Source organism: Nicotiana tabacum, chromosome 5 (assembly GCF_000715075.1).
Source record: "Nicotiana tabacum cultivar K326 chromosome 5, ASM71507v2, whole genome shotgun sequence".
NCBI lineage: Eukaryota > Viridiplantae > Streptophyta > Magnoliopsida > Solanales > Solanaceae > Nicotiana > Nicotiana tabacum.
Window position 1 is genome coordinate 120,272,060 of NC_134084.1, and position 18,832 is coordinate 120,290,891.

The 18,832-nt window shown below is 34.7% G+C and overlaps 1 protein-coding gene across 1 annotated transcript; it reads left to right on the forward strand.

Moving 5' to 3' along the window:
- Positions 1–9,346: 9,346 nt before the first annotated feature.
- LOC107829550 (alkane hydroxylase MAH1-like) lies at positions 9,347–17,182 on the forward strand. The gene is made up of 2 exons (XM_016656995.2): positions 9,347–9,684; positions 15,432–17,182. Exon 2 carries the CDS (start codon positions 15,484–15,486, stop codon positions 17,011–17,013), a length of 1,530 nt encoding a protein of 509 aa, XP_016512481.1. The 5' UTR covers positions 9,347–9,684; positions 15,432–15,483; the 3' UTR covers positions 17,014–17,182.
- The last annotated feature ends 1,650 nt before the right edge of the window (positions 17,183–18,832 follow it).

Sequence of the window (18,832 nt, forward strand, 5' to 3'; positions counted from 1 at the left end):
AAAATCTAAAATATCGGTCCAAAAGTCGACTCCCGGGCCCGCACCTCGGAACCCAACGATTTTTATAAAATCCGAACACCCATCCCAATATGAGTTCACTCATACAAAAATTATCATTCCGATACCATTTGGTTCTTCAAATCATCATTTTACATTTTTGAAAGACTTTACAAATTTTTTCCAAATTCCATCCCAAATCACGAATCAAATGATGAATTCAATGATAGATTCATCTATGTATTTTAGCCCAATCCGAGTTAGAATCACTTACTCCGATGAATTTCTTGAAAAACGTTCAAAAAAATCTCCAAGATCCGAGCTCTCTAGGTCAAAATATGAAATAAAATCCTAAATCTCGTATTTATAGTACACCTCTTGGATTTCCATTTCGGGTGACAGCCAAAATCACCGCTGCAACGAACTCCCCTCCGCGGCCGCGAAAAAGTAGCGCGGTCCGCGCTTCTGGTAACTGCACAAACATGCCTTAGTATTTTGGCCATAACTTTCTCTACAAATATCCAAATGATGATTTCTGTACCTTTATGGAAACTAGACACAAAGGTCTACAACTTTAGTTTTTGAATTATCCCAAATTTCCTTGTATATCAAAATATATAGGCTTCCGAAGTCGGACCAATGAACCTGCAGATTCTACCTTGAAGCACCTTAGAGCCTCAAATTCCGCTGTCAGCGCTCCCTACTCCGCCTCAGCAAAATTCCATCGCCCTCAGCGGAAATCCCTTCCCTCTCGGCGATAATTAAACACCAGAACCATGCCCGAGTTCCGAAAATGCCCGAATTCGCTCAAAACTCAGTCGAAACACACCTGAGGCCTCCAGAACCTCAACCAAATGTGCCTTCAAGTCCTAAAATACCATACTAACTCAATTGAGCTCTCGAATCACCTCAAACAATAACAAAAACATGAATCACACACCAATTCAAGCTTAATGAACTTGAAACCTCATACTTTCACAACCAATGCCGAAACGTATCAACCCTCGTCAGAATAACCTCCAATTTTGCACACACATCACAAATGACATTACGAACCTACTCCAATTCTCGGAATTCTATTCCGACTCCGATATTATAAAAGTCAACTCTCGGTCAACCCTCTCCATTTTTCAAACTTCAATTTTTTCCAAATTCCGCCGAAATGCCTCAAATTACCCTACAGGCCTCCAAATCCGAATTCGAACGCACGCCTAAGTCCAAAATCACCATACGAAGCTACTGACATCACCCAAAACTCATTCCAGAGCTGTTTACTCAAAAGTCAAATTCCGATTAAACTCTCACCGTTTAGGTTTCTAAAATTAGAATCCTTCTTCCAATTCGACTTCGAACCCTCCGGTAACTGAATTCAACTATGTACGCAAGTCGATACACATAATATGAAGATGCTCAAGACCTTATACCGCTGAAAGGAGCTTAAATTCTCAAAACGTCCGGCCGGGTCGTTACATCTTTGCTTTCTTTTGAGTGAGTGTTATTAGAATAGATTAGGTACATGTTAAGGAGTTTGAATCTCCGTTTTGCGATGATTTGGTGGAGTTTTGAAGTGGTTTGAGTTGAAAATTCGAAATAGAAGATAAAACATGAAAAAAAGGATATATTATCCTACTGTGTATAATTTGTGTATCAAATATATATCACATGTATATCTATGTATACCTGTATGTGTGATACATGTGTGATATATGTTTGATACATGTGACGCAGAATAATTTATTGAACTCGATTTTAACTATAAATTTTGATACCAAATCAGTACAAATCACCTTCGATCTTCCTCAAAATTTGTATTTTGGCTCATCTGTATGTTTTCAATGTATTTCAACCATACCCATTGAAAAGGGTCCTTTTTTGCTTAGATTTTTGGAATCTTGTCTATATTTTTTCTTGTATTTCATCACCTTATTTGCTACCTCATCTTTGAAATTCTTTTTCCATATTGAATCTGATATTGCTGATCGCGCTTAAAATATGGAAGGAGATCTTTTCATGTGATTCTTGGAGAGGAAGAACCTTATTTATTTGGGTTTTTAATTTTTATATGTGCTTGACTAGTTTTGGTAAGTCTATGATTTATGGTTAAAGGTTGGTAAGTTAAAACTTATGTAGGACATTTATATAAGATTCCCAATGATAAATACAGAAATGGGCTGGGCCCAATACAAAGGAAACTGAATAAAACAGAACCAACCCAACTAAGTAATGTCATTCGCATAAAATAGAATAATTAACCCAAATAGCCGATCATCTAATTTCTTAAACTAAAAATAGCCGGAGGATGTATAATACATGTAAAATTCATGTATAATATGTGTATAACTATATAATTAATGTATAATTTATGCATACCGATTTAAAAAGTAAATATTGAATATGATCGGCTATTTATATAACAATCCCCATAAATATTCCAACACGTGTTCGAAACGTGTCATAAACTAAAGGGAAAAAGGTATGAATTTGCCCCTCTCCTATTGTATATTATTTACATTTGTTTTCCGTTATACATTTCGTTCATTTCAACCTCTACCATTAACAAACTCTTCAGATTTACCGCTAATCCTAACGGCCCCACACTATGACAGCTGACCTCATCAATCTTTTTCGATCTCAGGTGCCAAGTCAGATTAAAAAAGAAAAAAGATGCCAAGTCAGATGGCCCAGGAGAGAGAAAGAAAAGGTGGGCAGAGTCATCGCCGGATCGGGTCTGAAACCTTCTCCGGCGTCTTTTAAAAACAGGCTTACTTATTAAAAATGGCATGTAAAGACGGGGGTTGATCTTGTGGTTGGGAAATAAATGAGGATTGTATTCAAGATATCTGAGACTACTATTTAGTCTGTGCCTTGTTCTATTTGTTTTTTATCCAATTGACTGCTTGCACTTGGGATATGAGAGAGTCATCTTCTTCTGCAAATATACTGCTATAGTGAGGTTGCTAAGGGTTTAGCTGACTTGCTATGATGTTGCTAGGAAAAGTCTTGGTGGCGGATATCCGATATCGGTCTGCTGGAATTCATCTGCTTGCTAATTGACTCTGGAAAACTTGAAAGTCCTACTACTATTTCTTCTTTCACTTTATATTTGTGTTGTTCGTGCTCTTCAAACATATTGAGAATGCACTTATGATTAGATTTTTCATTCCGAATTTTTCTTTCTGAACACAAAAATATCAATTCCTTTGCCGTTTCCCTTTACCAATTTCAATTTTATACCTGCAACCTTGAGGGACTTAGCTTCAGGCACTTTCATTTGTTATAGTTGAAGCCATTATTTGAACTTGTAGCTGAAATAGTCAAGTTTGTCTTCCATGGCCAAATAGTTGGTCATGGATCTAAACTTATTGCTGGGTTTTCACTATTGTCATTTCTTGTAGTTGTGAATCGCGTCACATTCTGTTAAATTTTATTTTGCTGCCGTGAATACTCCATTGTTGGTTTGACAAATCATTTTCCCATATTTTGTAGCCTACGATAAAAAAATCTTTTGAGGTCTGTCATACCTCCTTTTTCCCGAGGAGATAGAGAGTTTTTCCAATTAAAGTGACAATAATCAAAATGATATTCCCTCCGTTTCAATTTATGTGAACCTATTTCCTTTTAGTCCGTGCCAAAAAGAATGACCCCTTTCCCTATTTGGAAACAATTTACCTTTATGCAATGATTTATAGCCACACAAAATATATGTGCCTCATTTTACACCACAAGTTCAAAAGTCTTCTATCTTTTCTTAAACTCTGTGCCCAGTCAAATGAGTTCACATAAATTGAAATGAAGGGAGTATTATTTATATACAAATTCAGAGTCGCCATTTAGGATAATTTATGGTGTCCTATGTCACCGGTTTAAAATCCCGAATCGAGGAAGTTTGACTCTGTTTTATAGTCCGCGAAACACAAAAATCCGGGTAAGAAATTCTGTTAACCTGGGAGAAGGTGTTAGGCATTCTCGGGTTCCGTGGTTTTAGCACGACCGCTTAACTATTAATAATTGACCTAATTATCTGATTAATTACACATTTTAAACCTACGTGCATTTTTAACTTTCTAACCACTTATAATGTTTATAGAATAAATCACAATTGTCGTACACTTGTCGTTTTGGTACACATTGCAAACCGCGTCACATGAAATGCACCCATGACCTGCAACATATTGATTTTATTAATATTGTTAGAAGTTGTGATCGGATCACATGAAATGCACACCCGAATGAGATTTAAGTATCGTGACCATGCCAAGGGAACCGTACCCATGGCCACGATGAATTGTTAATCGCGCCTATAGCAAACTACGAATACTTACAATTTATTCAACTTTTAAACCCAAACCAACTAATATCTTGTTCAAGTTATTGGAGTCTTTAATCCAACAAACTAATTCAAAGAACCATTTTTAAGCGGCATTACAAAACAAACAGCTTCGAACAAATGAACAGAGTAATGAACCATGTATTTCACTCAAATCTTCATTCAAAGGTTCAGGGGCAGATTCAATAAAATTTCAACATATACTAGTTTGACTAACGAATCACTAGTCATCAAAATACCACAAAGATCAAGTAAAACAAGCTTTGAAATATAATTATAACAGCAACTACTTAAATTAAAAGACCAGTTAAAAATGGACTTTAGAATAAGAGATTCGGGTTTCCTCTAAAGCTTTTGAAAAACATACACGGACTTCCAAGCATAGACTAAATAGAGTTGCAGAATTCTGAAACGGAACTGTGAACTACGAGCGGAACTAACGAACGGACGATCTCGTCGGACCCGAACTCGAACCGGCAACTGACCTGAACCTCGAACCTCAGTTTCCCATTTCCTACTCTGTTTTTCTGTTACTGTACGTGTGTTTGAGGGTAATTTATAAACCCAAGATTTGACGACCCAGCTGGATTTGGTGTTCTATGCCATTTTTAGGTAGTATTGTTTGAACTAAGTTTATTTTGGAGTTTGGTGGCTATGGAGTTTTGGAGAGGAGTGACGGCTGTTGCAGCTCATTTTTCGGCATGTTGGCGTCTAGCGGCGGCTGTTGGTTTGGTGATTGAGAGGTGAAGGAGATGAAGGGTCGCTGGTGTGAGGTGACGGCTGGGAGGCGTGAGAATGATGAAGAAGGTTGCTAGTTGTTGTGAGGTCGTGAGATGAAGAAGCAACAACGGTTGGTTTGTTTTGAGGGTTGAAGATGAAGGGTTCTAGGTTTCAGGGGCGGCCTGTCCGGCGGCGGCGGAGATGGTGAATGGGAATGGCGGATTTCTAGTGAGCTGCTAGTTCTGGGTTCAAGATGACTGAAGGTTCTGATGAAGCTTAGGGTTCTGTCATTGCCTTCAAGTGGGTGAAGAAGAAGAAGGTTAGGGGTGTTGTTTCTGAAGATGAGGGGAACGACTGGTTTTGTTTCTAGGTCTAGGGTTATTTTTAATTAGGATATATGAGGGGAATGGGTATATGGGCTTGGATTTATGAAATTGGGTTGGACCTGTCTTTTGGGTTTAAATTTAGGCTAAGAAGACTAAATAATACAATAAATCTATAAAGTGTAAAAATCACTCTTAATTAAAATAAATTAATATAAAACTAAATACTAAAAGTGAAACTAATTTTTTGTATTTTCAAATGTTATAATAAAGTAAAAAGTAGGAAGAATAGGCTAAAACCATGGTGAAATTAAAATACTATAAATATAAATATACGAATTGACTTTAAACTAAAGATGAAAATATTTTTGTAAATTTTATTTTTGTGATAAAATAAAGTAAAAGAGTCAAAACTATTTAAAATAGAAATATTAAACCTAAACTAAATATTTAAATGCTAAAATGTGTAAAATTTTGAGGAGGGTAAAAAATTACATGTCTATAAAGTCTAAAAAGAAAGTCAGATTTTGACTCATTCTGTAGTGAATGACATGAGACCATTTGACTTGGTAGATGACATTGACAAAATGGGAGGGATCAACTGCTTGTAAGGCGATTAGGGTTAGGGGCAAATAAAAAGAGTTTACTAATGTTAGGGGCTAAAATGAACGAAAAAATATAATGAGGGATAAACATAAACAATACATAATAGTAGAGGGACAAAACCAAACCTTCTCCCTAAACTAAAAAGGAAAAAACACTTAAGGGTTCTTTGGTCGAAGGGATTGAGTGGGTTATGCCGACATAAAATTTAAAATTAAATTTATCATATGTTAGGTTAAGGGTATTAGCTAAAATACGGATAAAATTTTATACCATTATAATTATAATTCTAGTTATAATTCCATAATAACTTGATTTTGATCCAGGGGCGGCTCAAGCACACGCGAGATCTAAAGCCAAAGTTTAATATGAGGGCTAGATTTTTTAAAAGAAAGTTATAAAATATATTTTTATTTGAAGTCTATTCTTCTAACTTTTTGAAATACAAAGTTGTTAATAATCTTTTTTATATAATCGATTTTCTCTAATAATTCTTTTTCAACTGATAATATAGTTAACTCATTTAATCTTTCTTGAGATATTGTTGATCTTAGATAAGATTTTATAGAGCAATAAAAGTATAAAATTGTTAGAAGCTTAAAAGTATTGTTGAACTAATCAAATCTTGGAGAAAGAAGGTAAGTAATAAATTCCCGGAGAAAGAATGTGGGTAAGAATATTGAAGAGAAAGAAAGAAAATATATAGGAGTTTCTAAAATATGAAGAGATTGAGGAAAAGAAAGATTGATTTTGACAAATTAAGAAGGGAGAGTAAAATTTTAACACGTTATCTAATGAAGGAGTAAAAAGTAAAAATTGAAACGCATGAAAAATTATCCATCTACTCATTGTTAAGTAAGTCAAATTATTACTTTATTTATATATCTAAAGAGCTTTTTTTATAATCCATTAAAAGTATTAAATATTATTTTTTAAAATACCTATAAACCTATTATTTATTACAAAATGAGACCCTAAATTTGGGGGCATGAGGCGCAAGCCTGCCTTACTATTCACAACTTTAGAACACGCCCTGTTTTGATATATAACACAACTGCACCCCGCCCCCTCCCTCCTCCCTCCACTCCTCCCTCCCTCCTCCCCCCTGTCCCCCACCCAAAAAAAAAGCAATTTTGGTTGGCCAAATTAAAGTCCCATTATTGATGACTCCATACTTTTTCGACCTAACTTTCTGTCCTTTTTCCATCCTCATTTATTTACGCCTTTGAATTCTCTTTTCCTCCATCTCCTTGCAACTTCACCTTGGTACCTTTCATTTATAGCTGCCATCTTCTTCCTATCTTTTGATTTATTACAGATCCAAAGCTGTGAAGAATTTGAGAAGATTTTTGGTAGGCTCTTGTTGATTTATCTTCAAAAGACCCTCCCTGCCAAATGTATGGGAGCTTATGTTACGTTCACTTTTGAAATACAGCTAATGGATTGGCTTTTCATGAATACAACATATGTACCGGTAATAAATAAGTTGAAGTAAAATAATCACGGGGCAATTGAAATTAAAGCGACTGCAACTCTTTTGAAACTTAAAAGATTTAGATGAAATTTCTCTAGTGTTATATGCGTGTATTGTTATTAATCGATATTGCTGTAAATAAATAAAATAATAATCTTTCTGAAAATAAAAACAGAGAGTTAGTAGAAATTAAATTCCGAAAATAGTATTTGAACTTCTTCAAAATAAATTCTAAAAACGGTATAGGAACAAATCGAGCCAACTGAATATACAGTATGTCCTTAAAGAAATTATTCCCCTCAAGTACTCGAGGTTCTGGAATATATCCTCCCATGATAGAACGATTTAACTCACCGGAGTGTTAGTACCAAAAAACGCCGATGAATAGCGAACCACTCGAAGACTGCAAAACACACTGGAATTTTTGTGTAGAAGAAGAAGAAAATTATCAGAAAATTTCGTAAGTAAATATTTTGGGATTTGAAGGTATATTTATAGCCAATTTGATACAGTTTCTAAAAAGGTTTGCAACCTTTCAGAACAGCCATAGCTGTTGGAACAAGTTTGACACTGTTTCAGAACAACCATAGCTATTGGAAATATTGCGGGAAATGTAAAACGGATTTAAAATAATCCGGAAAAGAAAACGGGCCGAACCGGACCGGGCCGCGGGTCATGGGTTATTCCGGATTGAATTTTCGTTAATTAATTTAATTAAATATTTGAAAAGAATTTTGTCCAAAAAGATTAATTAATCAATCTTTGATTAAAGCCAAAGGCGAAGCCGAGCCAAGCGAAGACAACGACGCAAGGCTTGCCTTCTTCTTAACTATTTAAGAGCTAAAAGATGAGCTTCTCTATATATACACAAAAATTTTCTTTCCTTCTACCAATGAGGGACAAAGTGTATTAGTAAAATGAACTCATTCAAAATTTTACTTCCCTCCATTTCTTTTTCCACCATTTTCCATTCACACCTCTTTTGTTATTAATAAATAATAACAAAACTCAACATGTATTTCTTTTTACCTTTTATAAATAGTATACTATATACTTATGACCAAATAACTAAGATCACTTAACCAGATATGGTTTTGGAGTTTTAGATTTTTGCAATTTATATGTTACTGCATTCAATCACTAGCTACTCTTTCACGTCACATGTTGCATGTTTTAATTTTCTAAAAAAAGTAGGCACATGTCACACGTCATATATATATATATATATATATATATATATATATATATATATATATATATATATATATATATATATATATATATAGATATATATAGAAATTATCTATTATTTTCAATGGATTTAATTATTTTTACGGTAACCAAATAAATGTGGTAATGATAAATCCTTGTTCCATTAAACCTAGCGTTGCAATAACCAGAACCTCACGCAATTAATCTCCCGAAACTGAGAATTTGTTATAAGAATCAAAACAATTTCACGTTTAACATTTATCTATTCTGCACTCAGTTTACTTATCCGTCCATATATAATAACTCTAATAGTTATTTTTTTGTTATCTCAATTCTCAAATGTGTCCTCTTTTTATTGTTTTGCATCGCGCATAGCCTATTAAAGAAGGAGATGCTCCATATATTCCCAAGGTTCAAAACTGAAACCTCTTACTATTAATTAAAGATAAAGTTAACCGATTTATTTGGGGTCAGAGACGAATCCAGGATTTAAACCCTATGAGTTTAACTTTTAAGGTTTTTAACATTGAATCCATTATAATTTTAAAGTTATGGATTCATATCTATATTTCTTTTTTTTGCAATTTTAATAATTTTTACATATAGATTTTTATTCATCATCGAAAGTTATAAGTTCAATTGTATCGGTCCGCATAACACTACATCCGCCCCTATTGGGGATTGAGTTAATGAGAATTTGTGTCGCATAAAGGAGGCTAGCCAATTGAGCTGGCTTTCATTTCTAAACTATAGGTGGAGGGATGCGACAAAGTCCTATAGGAGCTTCCATAAGTACGTAGAAAATAGGGAAACAAAAAAGAGAATAAGGGAAGAAAGTTGACTTTCACCGCCGCACCAATATCCATCCCCCAACATAGTCTGTGCCACTGCTGCGGCCGGCCGCCCTACACAACCTAGCCTTCCCTCCAAAAATTTAATTTTTAACCACCTATAAAAACTCCATTTATCCAAGATCTGCATTCTAAGGGCTTACAACTGCAGGAGCCACTGCTTCATATTTGTTCAAGGTATTTGTCTAAACATTTGTGTGAGATGTACACTCAGTTTCTACTGCTTCATATTTGCTTGCAAATGGTGCTTTATTTAGAATTTAATTTTTATATCTTGCATTTGTGTAAAACTAGCAAAAAAGAATAACGACGAACCCGCAATCTTTGGATTTGATTTATATATTTATTTTGAGATAACAAGGTGTAAAAATATGTTTTCTTTAGTTCTTCTCTTTCGCTTATGTTTTATTAGGAAAGTTAAATGATACTCCTCCGTCTATGTCATATTTTTCCTTTTTAATCTATCTCAAAAAGAGTATCCTATCTGTCACGACCCAAAATTCCATCACAGGCGTCGTGATTACACTTAATCCCTAAGACTAAGTAAGTCGATTTTAATAACGATTCAAGCTATTTTTTTTTTTAAAATAGAAACAAGTGTCGAAACCAACAGCGAGAATAGTTATAACAACTTCCCAAGACTGGTAATACTGAGTCACGAACTCTAACTGAATACATGCAATGATTTCAAGGATCGAATATACAATACTATTTGAATAAGTGTTAACAGTACAATAAAATAGAAAGACCCCAAGGAACTGCGACGACCAAGCAGCTCTACCTTGAATCCTTGCGATCAACACACTAACTCTGTCCGAGTCCGATATCTCCAATACTTGGCTCTATATAAAAATGTACATAAGTGTAGTATGAACACACCACAGTCGGTGCCCAGTAAGTATCAAGACTAACTTCAGTGGAGTAGTGACGAGGTACAGTCAAGACACTTATTAGTTAAATAACCTGTGCAATATAGCAATATACAATAGTACTGGAAAACAACTAGTAGTGATAGCAACAAAAATCAACCAGTGATACAACCAGCAAGGCAACAAGAACACTATAAATATTGCTCAACAACTAATGAATACAAGTACAACCAATTAACCAAGTCCTTCAAATGTAAATCTTTCACCCATAAGTTTTTCAATTAATAATCATTAGAATATAATCCTTTCCAATAAAATTCTTTCAACAAATATCTTCCGAATATAATTCTTTCAAATAAATATTTTTCGAATATAAGTCACCTGGTGACATTTCAAAATAGTTAATTGAAAATAAGTACCTTTGAGTATAATCTTTTCAAATAGATAGCCTTCGAATATAAGTCACCCTGTGACACTTCATCTCATAATCATACAATACGGGTCTCAATACTTGAATCCTAACACTTGGCATCTTATGCCCTCATCACACCCTTATGTACTTTTCTTTTGTTTAGACACTCTGCACTCAGAAACATCGACAGGGGATCTCCCGGGATCCCGTCCCGTAGTCCCAAATATAAATGCTCGGGGATTTCTCAGTATCCTCAATATATGTGCTGAGGATCTCTTGGTATCCCGGGGATCTCTCAGTATCCTTAATATATGTGTTAGGGATCTCTTGGTATCCTCAATATATATGCTAAGGATCTCTTGGTATCCCGAGGATCTCTTGGTATCATCAATATATGTGCTGGGGATCTCTTGGTATCCCGAGGATCTCTTGGTATCCTCAATATATGTGTTGAGGATCTCTTGGTATCCCGAGGATCTCTTAGTATCCTCAATATATGTGCTAGGGATCTCTTGGTATTTCGAGGATCTCTTGGTATCCTCAATTATATGTGCTAGGGATCTCTTGGTATCCCGAGGATCTCTTGGTATCCTCAATATATGTGTTGAGGATCTCCTGGCATAATGACTACGTAGTCCCAAAGTAAATATCCAGTACAGGGGAATCTCCCGGGTGCATTCCCGTAGTCCCAAATATAAATATGCAGGAGAATCTCCCGGAATATCGATCCGTAGTCCCAAAGTAAAAACACAACAATCTCAAGGAAAGAATCCAGTACATGGGCGCTACAAGTGTTCAAATATCACAACATTTCACAAGTTACACCTCAAGTACTCAATTATCACATTCTTCACAAGTTATACTACAAATGTTCAAGTATTACAACATATCACGATTTCCACCTCAAGTGCTCAATTATCACATCATTCACAAATTATACTATAAATATTCAAATATTACAACATATATCACGATTTCCACCTCAAGTGCTCAATTATCACATCATTCACAAATTGAACTACAAGTGCTCAAATATCACAACTTCATGAAATAAATATATTTATTCACCTTATTAATATAATTTCCCATTTAAATTATCTATAGATAAAAAATCAAGAATGAAAGTATTTTCCATAAAAAAAAAGAAATCAAACAAACACTGAGTTCACGTAAAAGTCGAGTAGCAATCACTTTCAAATTATCATATCAAAACAACATCGGCAAATAAGGAATGAGGCATGGCATATAAGAGATTTAGTAAGTCCCATAAATTTTTCAATTTAATACATAAGGGTGTCCACGAATTTTAACCAATATAATTTGTACATATAAACCAAGTACGTACTCGTCACCTCACATACATAGTTTCAAATCACACAATTTCCACATAAGACTCAACGCCTAAGGGGAAATTCTCCCACACAAGGTTATGCAAGATACTTACCTTTTTGAAGTTATGCCGATATTTCACAATCGCCTTCTTGCTTGAATTAACCTTCGGACGGCTCAAATGTATCCAAATTAATTGTATAACTTCATTAAAATTCATCGGAAATAATTCCGGATAATATAACATCGACTTAAAATTTCACATTCAAAAAGTCAACCAAAAGTCAACGCGGGATCTGCCTCTCGGAAACCAACATAAATTTTACGAAATCCGAACACCCATTCGGATACGAGTTCAACCATACCAATTTTATCAAATTCCGACATCGGATTGGCTTTCAAATCTTAAATTTTCCTTTTTGGAAGATTTTACAAAAATCCCAATTTCTTACCCCTAAATCCAAAATAATTGATGAATATGGACATGGATTTATGAAATATAATCACTTTCGGATATAGAACACTTACCCAAGTCGAAGTCATGAAAAACCCCTTTGGAATTGCCCAAATCCGAGACTCAAAGCGCAAAAAATGAGTAAAAATGGCTAACTCCCGTTCTTAAGAATCTGTCCAGGTAAGTTGCATTTGTCATTTGAGACTTATAAATCGCATTTGTCACATGCGATTTAGCCTCTATCCCAGAAAACAGCATTACCAGCTTTTGGTAAATTGATCATAACATTCTGTACAAATGTGCAAATGATGAATCGTTTAATTTTATGAAAACTAGAATAAATGGGCTACAAATTTTATGTTTTGAGAATTTTCAGTATCCTTATACATTTCGAGATATAAGCGTTCAAAGTCGTCCCCGTGAAACAAAAATTTGTGGCGATTTCAAAATTCTTTCTAGATAGCCTATAGTGTATTAACTATAACTTTTAGTATACAACTCCATATGACAAACGGTTTGAATTTCTGAATACTAGACAATAAGAGCTACAACTTTCATTTTGGGATCATCTCTAAATTCTTTATAGATTGCGAGATATAAACTCTCAAAGTCAGCTCTGCGCTGTCCAAAAACGGCTTCTGCATAGCGAAATTCCAGCATCTTCAACAATGCGCCAAACGATCCGAACCCCATCCGAAACTCATCCAAGACACTCCGGACCTTGTTCATATATACCAATAAACCCCGTAACATAACATGGACCTGCTTGAGGCCTCAAATCACATCAAACAACATCCAAACTACGAATCGCACCTCGAATCGAATTATGAGTTTATGAATTTCCAAATTCTATAGTTTGCGTCGAAACCTATCAAATCAATCCGGAATGACTTCAAATTTTGCATACAAGTCATAAATGACATAACGAAGATGTTCCAATTTCTAGAATCGGATTTCAACCCCAATATCAAAAAGTTTACTCCCCGATCAACTCTTTCCATTTAAGCTTCAAAATGAGAACTATTCTTTAAATTTAACTCGAATCTTCCGAAAACCAAACTCGACCTCACATGCGGGTCATAATACATATTATGAAGTTGCTCGAGATCTTAAGTCGCTGAACGAGGCATAAATTCTTAAAACGACAAATCGGGTCGTTACACTAACTTCTTATTTAAAAATAATTTACCTTTAAATTTCTAATTTTATCATTACTGAGATGATATATAGCCATTAATATTTATGACTTGTTTACAGGGGCGGCTCAACTGATCTCGTGGCTTAAGGCGAAATCATATTGAGAGACCCTTAAATTTATTTTATAAAATTTGTACACTAACCAAAATATTGCTTTCTAAACAACAAATTAGTCATTTAACATATACACACACACACAAAAAAAAAAAAACTAGGAAGAAGAGCACAAAAAATAAATTGATGGATTATCAGTGTTGAGGTCCGGAACTCAACTTGAACATTTTGATTTGGCTATCATCACAAATAAGAAAAAGAAATGAACGTACATATATAATGTAATAGTTTAAGTTTTGAGCATTGACAGTATCAAAAGTATTTACACCTTCTGATTAATTTAAATGATAATTGTAGTCCATTCCATTAAGTAGTACTCATTGGAGAATATCTAGAATAAATTGTAAATAACCTAATATAATATGTTGAATTACACTAAAAAAAACTGGTGCATGAATAATATATGTGTTCATGGAATTTCATAGAAGATTGTAAGTACCACTCTTGCTAATACTTTATTGAGAGTGCTTGTTGAGATTGTAATTATATATTTGAGTTTCTAATAATATGGCTCATATTTTGTAGACAATAATTTTTAAAGTACAACCTAACATAAATCGAAAGGAATATGCAATTCGAATTATTAAATGCACTTTTTTGTTTGACACAATTTATAAATGCTTACGAAAAAGAAAAGAAATAGCACAGGTATAAATATGAATTAGGAAGACAAGATTAAAATGAAACTTGTATTGCCAATAAATCAAAATTTTATACGCATTTCGTTACAGTAAGCGTTCACTATGCTCTCCTTTTCTTTGATTTTTTTTTTTGGGTCAGCATGAATTACAAAGTTTACAATTCTTTTTATCTTTTTATTTTCTAAAAAATTCAATATTATTTTAATATCTTTAAACCACAAAGCTAATTTTAAGAAATTTTGGGCCCCTAGAATTTGGGAGCCTCAAGCCAATGCCTTACTTGCTTTGTTTATACCATAACTTTTAGAAGTTTTTTTCTTTTTAAACTTTATATCCAGTCAAACACCGTTACAAATTGAGACAAAAGAAAGTATATTAGTCTTATGAATAGGATGTTTTGGAGTTTGTTAGAAATAAGCTGTTGATATAAATGGCGGATTTACATTTTATTGGTTTATTCATTTTTTGAGATCTAAAGAAAGAAAGAAAAAAAGTTCTTAAGGGAGAGATAAAGTTTGGGATGAACTTTATTCCATGTTTGGTTTGGGATATTAGTTAATACCGTGATAACTTTTATACTAAAATAGTAAGACTAACTATCTCATATAAAAAGTGGGATAGCTAATCCCATGGATATCCCACCTCATTGGATATCCTAGGATATCCCATTATCGTACCACTACCCCTAAGTGATAACTTATGCTATATTAGGTGAATTAGATAGTATTGGTTGCACTTTAGTGCTGCAACATACGTTATAATTGCAATTTCAATTTTATTTCTAGAAGTTAGTTCTTAACCTAAAGAAATTCTCTCTAACTAGAATTTTTTTCTGCATCTCTCTCTCCATTACTTTCTTGGGAAAAAAATATGAGTATTTTGCTGATACTTGTTTTATTTTTGTGCAGACACTACAAAAACACTAACCAAAGCTAGCTTGAAAAATTAAGTCCGACCACAATGGAGGTATACTCTATTATTCCCGTACTGATAATCCTTGGATTCACTTATTTTACATGGTTGTTCATAAATAGAAGGTCGAAAACCTCAGAGCCAACAAATTGGCCTCTCGTTGGAATGTTGCCTGGATTAATTCAAAATGCTCATCGAATCCACGATTTTTTCACTGATATTCTTTTAGAAACTGGGAACAATTTTGAGTTCTATGGTCCTGCGCTTGGCAACATGAACATGTTATTCACTAGTGATCCTGCAAATATCCATCATATCCTTAGTAGAAACTTCTCAAACTATCCAAAGGGCCCCGAGTTTCGTAAAATATTTGAAATATTAGGAAATGGAATCTTTAATGTTGATTCTGAATTATGGGAGATTCATAGGAAAATCACCATGTCCTTAATGAGCCATGCCAAGTTCCAAATTTTATTAAAGAAGAACGTGTGGAACACTGTCGAAAAAGGTTTGGTACCAGTTCTTGATGCTTTTGCTGAACGAGGCACGACGTTTGATTTGCAAGATATTTTTCAGAGATTTACTTTTGATAATATTAGTAAATTGTTACTTGACTGTGATCCAAAAAGTTTATTCATCGATTTACCTCATTTGCCATGTGAAAAGGGCTTCAACGACATGGTTGATGCACTTTTGTATAGACATGTCGTACCAGAGAGCTATTGGCAATTGCAAAAAAAGCTTAATATTGGTAAAGAAAAAAATCTCAGTCAAGCGTGGGTGGCTTTTGATCAATTCATCTATCCTGCCATTTCGCAAAAGCAAGAAAAGCTACTGAATAAAACCAACAAAGACGAGGATTTTGACTTATTCTCTGACTACATCAAAGCATACAATCAGTGGACGATTGGAGATACTTCTGGTAATGTACAACAATTTCTTAGAGATACTTTCTTGAATTTGATGTTTGCAGGGAGAGACACCACAAGCACAGCTCTCACTTGGTTTTTCTGGCTTTTAACTAAAAATCCCTTGGTAGAGACAAAGATTAAAGAAGAGATTGAACAGCAATTTCATTTAAAGAAAGGTGAAAACCTCAAGTTTTTCGACATAGAAGAGTCAAGAAAACTGGTTTATTTACATGGTGCATTGTGCGAAGCTCTTCGGCTATTCCCACCAGTTTCAATTGAGCATAAAGCTCCACTAGAACTTGACGTTCTCCCGAGCGGTCACCGTGTTACTCCAGACATGAAAATATTGATATCGTTTTATACGATGGGGAGAATGCAGACCCTATGGGGGAAAGATTGCTTAGAATTCAAGCCAGAGAGATGGATTTCGGAGCGAGGAGGCATCAAACATGTGCCATCTTACCAATTTCCAGCGTTTAATGCTGGTCCAAGGACTTGTATAGGGAAGGATATGGGGTTCATTCAGATGAAAATGGTGGCGGCCACCATCGTATACAATTACCATATCCAACTAGTGGAAGGACAAGCCATTTCGCCTACTGCTACTGTTGTGATTCGAATGACGAATGGTTTGAAGGTTAGGGTCGTCAAAAGGGTTCCTCTTTAATTTTGTCCAAATGAATGGTAATCAAAAATTGCGTAGACTACAAATAAATTGAGTTAAATTGATAGGTATATAAAGATGTGTGACAAATGGTTGTAATTCGACGCTTTTCCATATGGAAGGGTTGTTGAACCAATAACTGTTTATTAATGCGACTAAAATAATTGCTCTATTTTGTTGCTTCTTTCGTAGAGGCTTGTTTACTGCTTTACTTTACTTTCTTTTATCGCGGTACAAAATCTTGCTTTTAATATGAAACCGTTAGTTTTTAAACTTTGAGCAAAAGTAGGATGTATCTTATGTTACGACTCGATTTCTGTCCAAGTCGTAATCGGCACCCGGCGCCTTAACTTGACCGAGTGAACTTTCTTACCTGTTCTTTTTATTCTACTAGGTGGGTCAACATCAACCAAGACAAAACATCTTTCTTTAAGTCCGAAAAATTTAGTTTTAAAGCGTTATGCATAATCAAAACCTTAACAATCGGTATCTAACAAAACCAAATAAAATATATCAGACTTTGTAATATCTATGAAGCCTCCATAGAGTCTGGGCGGATTGCTCTGGACATGATTTACCGGCTAATCCTCAAATAAAAATAAATGAAAACAGAAATTAAGAGCTGAAATCAAGCAACAAACTCCATGGTCAGAATCGGAGCTCACCGAGAGTTTGCTAGGATGAGAGAATGTTTTAACTCGTAACCTGCTGTGAGCACGTGATTTTTGCCTCACAAGAATTACTCCAAAAGAATTCATAAATAATTTTTCTTTGTATACGATTTTGAATTTTTCGTGGCATTTTATCTGTACATGTTTATTTCATTCTAATTAAAGAAAAAATACAGAAAAATAGTAATATATAGGTACATGTGCATTTAGGAATTAATGTTGCATTTTCATAATTAATTAATCATGGGTTTATACAAAAAGATAAAATAAAATATATTTAGGAATTAAATAAACCATAGTTGGTTTTAAAAGAAGAAAATATTCATTTAAAGTGTGCCATCGTGGGATTTTATTTTTACTTATGTGTTAATTGTTGATAAGAGTTAATATTTTGTAGTTTGATTTTGGTTTTATGTTTCATTTTTTATTTTTAGAATTTTTGTTAAAGTGTTGATTAAAAGAAGAAATGAGAAAAATTTAAAAAATAGGCAAATCAGATCTGGGCCAAGAAACTCTAAATAAAAAAAATTAGGCCCAAAACTTTCTCTATACCCGGCCAAATCCAGTCCACCTGCAGCCAATCCAAATGACGTCATATTGGAAACCTACATGTGGACCGTCGATCAAGATAATTTAATGGTCCAGATCAATTCTCTTGTTAAACCAAACGACACCGTATGACTTTATTTGATTAGGACCGTTCATCGTTATTAATCCAATGGCTCTCAGGCTTTCCCTCCTGACCCGACCCATCCCCATCTGAGACCGACCCAATCCCCACTAAACCAAAACGGCACCGTTCCTTTAAGTGGATAGATCCTGGCCATCTATTTTGCCTGATCTAACGGCCCAGATCAGACCACCCTTACCCTATATAAGCTGAATTCCTAACCCAGCACCCCTAACCAAACACCCCCCCTCCTTCTCCTGTTCATCATCGTCCCTAAGACGATGCCCCCAAACCCTAGCCGCCCTAGCTCCCCCTCGCCTGAAACCCGGCGGCAACTACGCTGCCGGTCACCAAACCAACACCCTAAGACCACCTGACCATCTTCTATCCAAATCTGCTAACCACTGAGCTCAAATCTTCCTGGAGTTTCTCGAATCTTCATTTGAAGATTCGAGCCAAACTCAAATCCAAACCAACCAGT